General features: G+C 49.0%; 1 protein-coding gene across 1 annotated transcript in view; it reads right to left on the bottom strand.

The window, feature by feature from the left end:
• GRSF1 (G-rich RNA sequence binding factor 1) overlaps positions 1-7,921 on the bottom strand; it is a 27,596-nt gene continuing 19,675 nt past the window's right edge. Inside the window, exons 6-10 of the mRNA XM_015427123.1 lie at positions 7,226-7,398; positions 6,994-7,115; positions 5,058-5,193; positions 2,681-2,767; positions 1-1,190 (exon numbers count right to left, since the gene is read on the bottom strand). Coding sequence (XP_015282609.1) covers positions 2,706-2,767; positions 5,058-5,193; positions 6,994-7,115; positions 7,226-7,398 — 493 coding nt within the window. The 3' untranslated portion in view covers positions 1-1,190; positions 2,681-2,705. The remainder of the gene's footprint in view (positions 1,191-2,680; positions 2,768-5,057; positions 5,194-6,993; positions 7,116-7,225; positions 7,399-7,921) is intronic.

The following is a 7,921-nucleotide window of genomic DNA, read 5'->3' as shown; positions in this document are numbered from 1 at the left end:
AAAGGGGAGTCCAATCAGATGGCAGACTTCATCACAGGTCTGACTAACCTCTCATTACATAGGTTGGTTATTCCAGGACTACACAAACAGGTCAACCTATGATCCATTCGAGTACTTCTGCACATATGGTGACCATTATCTGTATACATACACACAAATCCATACAGGACTTGCTTCCATATACAATGCGGGCATTCCGTTCATACGTCAGAACTACTTAAGGTAATGGCAGAGTCCAACATTCACCACCTGAATTGGGACAGACTCACCTCAAGTTTTTAAAGGAAGGAAGCGATGGACAACAAAACTTTTATCCTGCTTAGAAAAAGCCGACAGCGGGTGTGTTGTTTTAACCACAAAAGTCAAATCCAAACTAATAACTAGAGCTACGTGAACACTTCGGTGTGTGACAAGAAGGGGATCTGCTTATAAACCAACCCTCCCCCCCAAAAAAAGGCCTTATGGAGAATCAGCAGCTTTTCTAAAGTACTTTTTAATTTCCAGCCAGAACACAAGACTTAATTTTATGCACACACCCCCAATTTTAAACCAGACCAAACCCCACACATGCACTCAAAATGGGCACCCGGTTAACAAGTCAGCTTCCCAGTTGGGCTCCAGAGCGCATTCCTTCATGCACGTCATGTGGCCCATCTCCCCCAAGGGCAACGTTCCACGTAAGGGGCTGATGCGGATACAACTCAGACAACTTCTTCATCACACAGGGAATCAGAAGCGGGTCCTGGGAAGCAGGCATTCCCCCTCCACCCGCCAACTGATCTGTTCTGTGCTCACCCTTCACCTGGGCTCTGAAACGACATCGTTTCCACCCACCTAATCAAGATTACGGGCAGCGGCACATCTGCACCGGCCACGTTTAGAAGCAGGTCGATGTTGCAGCTGCAGATCACAGCTGTTGGAGTTCCCCCCCCCCCCAATGCTACCAGGGTATGCACTATAGAAGAAGCTCACCGATGGGACAGCTCAACGTTTAATTTTGGTTTTTCACATACGACAGATTATGCACAAACAATCTGTGGGGTTTCAGGTACAGCTGCTGGTTTTCTTTTTTTTCTTGGAAAGGCAATTCAGAAAAAACAAAGTGTCCTTTTAGATTTTATCCTTGCGAGTTACAGGAACTCCTGCATTCCAGCGCTAGGAAAAGTGTGCAAATGAAATGCATATTTATCCTGTGGAGAAAGAGAGAACGTTGGATTAAGAGATGGGAAGGGAAAAGTCACTTCATTTCAGCGCCCCTCTCTTTCTCTGGCTGTATCCTGTAATTCCAAACTTTGATTTTTTCTTGCTTCCTTCTATGATTAGCAGGAGTTTCTCTTTCCGAAACATGTATCATTTGTGTAATTTTGGCAGCTTTTCCCTTACACAAAGCTGATTTTTTTTCCCCACAAGGTACACAAGACCTTGCATATGAGACCCCATCGTTTATACAGTTCCAAATTTGTTGGCCTTCTGTGTATAGGTCAGGCTGTGCCAAGACTCCAAGCCCATTAACAGATCACAATCTGTATTAAAAACAGAGGAAAGAACTGAGGAAAGACGTTAACATAAATAACTAGATTCAAGTCCGGCAGCGACCTTAGGGTACGAGCGATGTAAAATGTATTCAGCTTGATTCGATTAGCTTCAACTCTGGAAAGCTCATATCCCCAAAATCTCGTTTGTCTCTGAAGTGCTACTGGATTCGTATGTCGGTGGCTCTGCTGCCGACCGATATGGCTACCCTCTGCAGCGACAGCAAACAAGTGTTCTTCCAGACAAGGAAATATCCTCAATGCCTGTGAAAGACTGAGTAAGCGGAAATTTGAGGACGGCAACAACCAGGCCCGTGCACAAGCCAAGAACCTCATCACGCACCCCGTTATCCACATGGCTCAGGGCAAACACAGCTGCATGAACTGGCCAGTTCACACACACACCTCATGGAAATCCCATATGGGTTGTAAGTTTACACATATGCCTTCTCTACCACTGGGCCACTTCTGTTTATGATTAAGCAAGAACAAAATACCTTCTAGGACAGGGGTGTCAAACTCATTTCTTATGAGGGCCGGATCCGTATGTCATAAAACGTAATGCCTGGTAGCGGAGATATAAACTTTATAAAGGACACAAACACAAAGGGTATTTTTTTTACTTGAAATAAAATCACGCTTAAAACATTAGCACTCTTGGCATATTTTGTTTATTTAACAGTGTCTGATAACTGACACCGCTTGCTCTGAATTATTGCATCAAAATGTCTGTGCTGTTCCAATCTTGAGTATGCTGTTCAGGTGTGTATCTGTAAGCTGCAAACCTATGATGATGCAGCAGCAGCAGAACCGGAAGAAGAAGAAGAAGACAGCCAGTTCCACTGTGGGCCTGAGAGAAGCCCTCCGGGGACCTCATCCGGCCCCCGGGCCACATGTTTGACACCCCTGTTCTAGTAAGCTTTGGTTGGGTTGGGTTTTTTTTCAAACTGCAAAACTGTTTTAATCTGGCTTTCTGAAATTGGTTGCTACACCACGGCCCTTGCGTGCAGCTTCTGGCCCAAGTTGGAAAACAAAGGAGATCTTGCGTTCGCCACAGCTACTGTCACTCAAGAAAACCCACCAAACCCAACTTCCTATAGGACTGTGTTCCCCACACCAAGGAGAAGTCAGTTTATCGTGGCACTCACCTAAACTTTGGGAATTATGCTATTGTCACTGGCAACCATTTTTTCTGCTTGGTGATGAATTCAGGAATAACTCAATGTATCTATGCTCTGCGAGAGAAGAGAGGGACAAGCTTGAGTGAAAAATGGATGATTTGAAGTTTAGCAATTGTGTAGCGGTACGCCTCTGATGTCATGTCGACCTGTGCAGCTCTGTTTGGCAGTGGCCTCCTCCTCCCGTGGATGTCGTTTCCCACGGGGCCAAAAAGTACAGATACCCTTCCTGTCCCGAGCAATGTTCCCTCTAAGCTGTGGAGTCTTGTGAGCAAAAAATCTACTTCTTGAGTTACTAGCATTACAGTTGTGAGCAAGCGATTGGGCTACTGCATAAATCAGTTTGCTCTGGAGCCCTCCTTCCTGAGCTGAGACAAAAATGCATGAGCCGGAGGCTAAAAAACTGTGAGCTAGCTCACACTAACTCAGCTTAGAGGGGACGCTGCTCCCGAGTACAATACTTCAAAACACTGCCTACATTAGGTTTCGCAGGTGGGATTAACACAGCACTCACACGGATGGTGGTGGGAAATGCCATCAAGTCGCAGCTGATTATGGAGGGAGGCCCCTTAGGATTTTCAAGGCAAGAGAGGAACAGGGGTGGTTTGCCATGGCCTGCCTCTGCGTAGCAACCCTCAACTTCCTGGGGGGGGGGGGTCCTCCCATCCAAGTACTAACCAGGGCTGACTCTGCTTTGCTTCCGAGAGCGGCCTGGCCTGGCCTTGCCTAGACCATCCAGGTCAGCACATGCACAACTCCGGTTAAAATCCTACACACGGGTCCATAGGGGCCTGTTCCTACCACCCAGCTTGCAATGCTCCCTCGAAGCTGTAGAGTCCTGTGAGCAAAAACTCAACTTTGTGAGCATTAAAGTGGTGAGCAGGTGATTTGGCTCCAGTTTGCTCTGGAGCCCTCCCTTCCTGAGCTAAGGCAAAAATGTGTGAGCCGGAGGCTAAAAATCTGTGAGCCGGCCCACACTAACTCAGCTTAGAGGGAACACGGTCTCTAACGGCCACCATTCGCCACCTGGGATGTTCAGAAGAGCAACCCTGAAGCCTCAACTGTAGCATGGTGGCTTCAGACTAACTCTCAAGTCGTCGTCTTCTTTTTTTTTTAAATGAGTGTCAATGGCTGGCGCCAACGGCCCAAACGCCACTTGGCCTCCCAAGTAAAAAGGTTCGGGATCCTTGAAAAGGATCTTCCCGTGGCATGCATTTATAATACATGTAGCCTTGAACTCTCCCTGTCCTGCCCCAAATTACCTGGCTCAACAGGATGATTCAAATGCTTCTAAGACCCGTCTAAAGTCTTGGGACTGAATCTCAAATTAGTGTGAGGAGAGAGAAATACAGAAGAGTTCTGTGGCAGGCGAAAGGCTGCTAAGGATCGTAGTCTTGGTGCACAACGAGCTTAGATGCCTCTAGGATGCTCCTTGGAGCTCAGCAGTTAGGCTCGGGAGAATAGGTTCCAGATTCAGGTTTGTCAGCTGGACAATAGCAGGGCACACACCAGGGACTTGGTCACACGGGGACACATGGTCGCACGAGTCCAGAAGAGGGCAACCGGGATGGTGAGAGGGTTGGAATCCAAGTCTTATGAGGAAAAGGCAGAAATAGTTGGGTGTGTTTAGCCTGGGAAAGAGAAGGCTTAGAGGGGACATGACTGCAGTCTTCAAGTATCTGAAGGGCTGTCATGTAGAAGATGGAGCAGATCTATTCTCTCTTGCTCCGGATTGCAAGACTAGATCTACAAGGGAGTGGTTACCAGCTAAGTATCAGGAGAAACTTCCTAACTGTCAGAGTGGTTGAGCAGTGGAACAGACTGCCTCGGGAGGTGGTGGATGCTCCTTCGCTGGACGCTTTCAAGCGGAGCCTGGACAACCATCTTTCGGGGATGTTGTAGGGCTATCTTTCGGCTGTGCTCCTGCAGAGTGCAGGGGATTGGACTAGATGACCTCCAAGGTCCCTTCCAACTCTAACGTTCTCTGATTCTATGATGTGCTGGGTGCCGTGCTTGGTCACTTCCCCGTTCCTGGCAGCCTGCGCTAGAGCAGCCACTAATCTGCCCAGGTGACCTAGGATCTTTAAGGCAAGACAGAAGTGAGGGTTTCCTGCCAAACATCTGGCTGGACATTTTATTATTTATCTACTTTATCTATACCCCACCTTTCTCTACTTGGGGAGCCCAAAAGTAGCTGACGTGGGCTCTCTCCTCTCCTCCATTTTATCCTCACAACTAGGCTGAGCAGAGTGAAGATTCAACACGTTTCAAATTTAGCACCAACTGTGGCCCAACCCCCCCCCGACACGCAACCCCCCCCTCAGAAAATGACACAAACGCTACTTACGCACGTGAGACCTGTTCTTGGCCATGGCGGCAACTGCATCCTCGTGCGTCTCAAAGTGCACGTCGGCTTCTCCGGTCGCTTTCCCGCTCGAATTATACTCCATCGTGATCCTCACCGGTTTCAGGGGAGCAAAAAACTAATGAAGAAACCCAAAGATATAAGCCCAGTTGCGTGGGACGTATGGTTTTTATCACTCACTCGTCTCTGAGCTCTTAAAATCTGAACGCTGAGAGGAGGTAGTTAGCAGCGGGGCCCAGGCCCCGTAAGGCATGCGTTCCTCCTGTGACTCAAGGTGGCTGACAAAGCAGCAGACAACCCCGAAACGCTACCAACCAGATAAAAACAACACGTAGCTCAAAACGTAACTAACAAAGATTTGAAATGTCCTCCTTGCTGCCCAAAACAAGCCATGCTGTGGGAAGCTGACCCCCCCCCCCTTGGGCAAGGGTCTAAAGGGTTACACCAGGAACAGCTACAAGACCTGCCCGGTGGTATTTTTGACTCTCTTTAAAGAACAAGCCACCATCTGCTTCAAGAATTCCCATCCGCCCCCCAGTTCAGAGCTGGAGCAGGAGGACAGATAGAAATTCTGTTTGAGCGGCTCAAGGCAGAACTGCTCATTCCAAGGGGTTGGTACTCACCTTCAAAGCCTTGTACGGCCAGGGGCCAGCATACCTTCGGGACCGCCTCTCCCCGTAGGAGCCCCGTAGAGCACTGAGGTCCACCAATCAACACCTTTTGGTGGTCCCCGGCCCGACTAGCCTCGGCCAGGGCCTTTTCAGCCCTGGCCCCCTGCCTGGTGGATTGAGCTCCCGAGTGAGATCAGGGCCCTGCGGGATTTGTTACAATTCCGCAGGGCCTGCAAGATGGAGCTCTTCCACCGGGCTTTTGGTTGAGGCAGTGGGCGTCCCCCCCCCCCTTGGGTCAGCCCCTATTTTATAGCCTGGGTTTAAGATCCTAAACTCTACAAATCTCTGAGAAATGTATTCCTAGTACTATCAACCACTGAGGCAACTGGCCTTTCATAAGAATTGTATGTTTTATATGTTTTAACGCGGTTTCAGTTGTATTTATATTGTTGTATTATATTGTTGGAACCCGCCCTGAGTCTGTTAAGGAGAGGGTGGGATACAAATCCGAATTATTAACAACAACAACAACAACAACAACAACAACAACAACTCCTCTTTGAATCCCGGCCGTTAGGAACATTGTAAGGCACAACCAGGGGTCATTTCGTAGAAAAAGAGCTAGGGGAACTCATTAGCATAACTCATTAGCATATGCCACACCCCCTGACATCAGGGGCCCGGCGGTGGACCTGCAAGGCCGGCGGGAGTGCGAGGAAGCCCCGCCAAGGCCCTCCCTGACCCCAGGTAGGCAGGGGTGGGGAGAGGCGGGGAGGAAGCAACTTACCCTCCCTCTTCTCCTGCCTCCTCCTGGCTGAATGAGGGCTGGAAGCGGGGCGGCCGGAAGCAGGGGGCGGGGCTTCATCATGTGCCCCACCCCCTGCACCTCACCCGGGGGAACTGCGATCCCCCCCGAAATGACCTCTGGGCACAACTGAGCGACAGAGATATTAGACAGTCGGAAGAGTTAGATTTGAGTCCAGGACAATCTTAAGAGCCCAACCAGAGTTTGAGGGTATCCGCTTTCCAGAGTCAAAGTTCCCTATTGTGTCTGACAAAGGGAGCTGTGACTCTCGAAAGTTTATACCCTGGGAAATCTGGGTTGGTCCCTGAGGTGCTCCTGGACTCAACGGCTCTAACCGCAGACCAACACAGCTACCCTCTGGAACCGCAGACAGTGTGGGCGTCAGTGACGGAAAAGATTCCAGAACCGAGTCCTTGGAGCGCCTTAATGCAAAGGCTACAGAAAGGCTGACTCTCCTAGTAAAACGGTTCAAGATAGTTAAAAGGATCTTACCCCTACGTACATTTATAATATCTTGGGCAGTCGCTTGAAAAGGCAGGCCCCTCAGGTGGACAAAATGAAGCGTGGAGAAGCTCCCGGATTCCGACACCTCTCGAGGTTTCTCAAACGCTGGCTTAAACATGTCTGCAGAACGGGAGGGAAAAGTCTAACTGACACGTGCAAATTACATTCATGTGCTGCCGTCTCTCTCCAATGCACCATGTGTTGAAAGGAAAAAGCACGCATGAACATACCAGTTTCTGTGTCACTTTCGTAAGCCGGTCTCAGGGCCTCACACAATTCGCTCTCCTCAAAAACCGATTCAGGGTCTTGCTTCATAGGCGAGTAACCCATCATTTTCCTACCCCGGTAGAAACCATTGTGTGTACGAACTTCACTCCTCTGGCTTGGAAATATTTCTATGTACCTAGTCATTTAAAAAAAAGTGAGAGGTGTTAGAATATTAGAATCTATCAAAACGGCACTTTTGACATGCACAGTCTTGATTCAGACACTGCACCAAACTGTAGTTAGAAGAAGCTGGTTTGGCATGACAATCCGATCAGCTGGCAAAGTCAGAATCAGACACCAGGGGATGAAGCCGGCGAGTAAACCACAGTTTGACATGACATCCTAACCGAAAAGCCATTATTTATGGCCAGCTGCACCACAGACACTGGAGGGAACTTAAAATGCTTAGAGGGCAGACGATGAAAACAGACCGCGCTAAACCATGGTTTGCCTGTTATAGATTCACACCACATTTTGGTGTGATGTCTGAGCTGAGCCAGAGCATTTTGTCTGTCTTTGCAGCTTTCTCAGACCAAAGGGTCCCCAATGTTTTTGAGCCTATGGGCGCTTCTGAAACAGGGTGTTGGGTGCAACTACAAAATGGCTGCCACAAGGGGTGGAGCCAACCACAAGATGGTTGCAGCAGGAGGCGGAGCTAC

Source organism: Gekko japonicus, unplaced genomic scaffold, assembly GCF_001447785.1.
Source record: "Gekko japonicus isolate JY-2015 unplaced genomic scaffold, Gekko_japonicus_V1.1 scaffold565, whole genome shotgun sequence".
Taxonomy (NCBI): domain Eukaryota; kingdom Metazoa; phylum Chordata; class Lepidosauria; order Squamata; family Gekkonidae; genus Gekko; species Gekko japonicus.
Note: the sequence above shows the minus strand (reverse complement) of the source record. Positions and strands in the feature narration are given on the sequence as shown.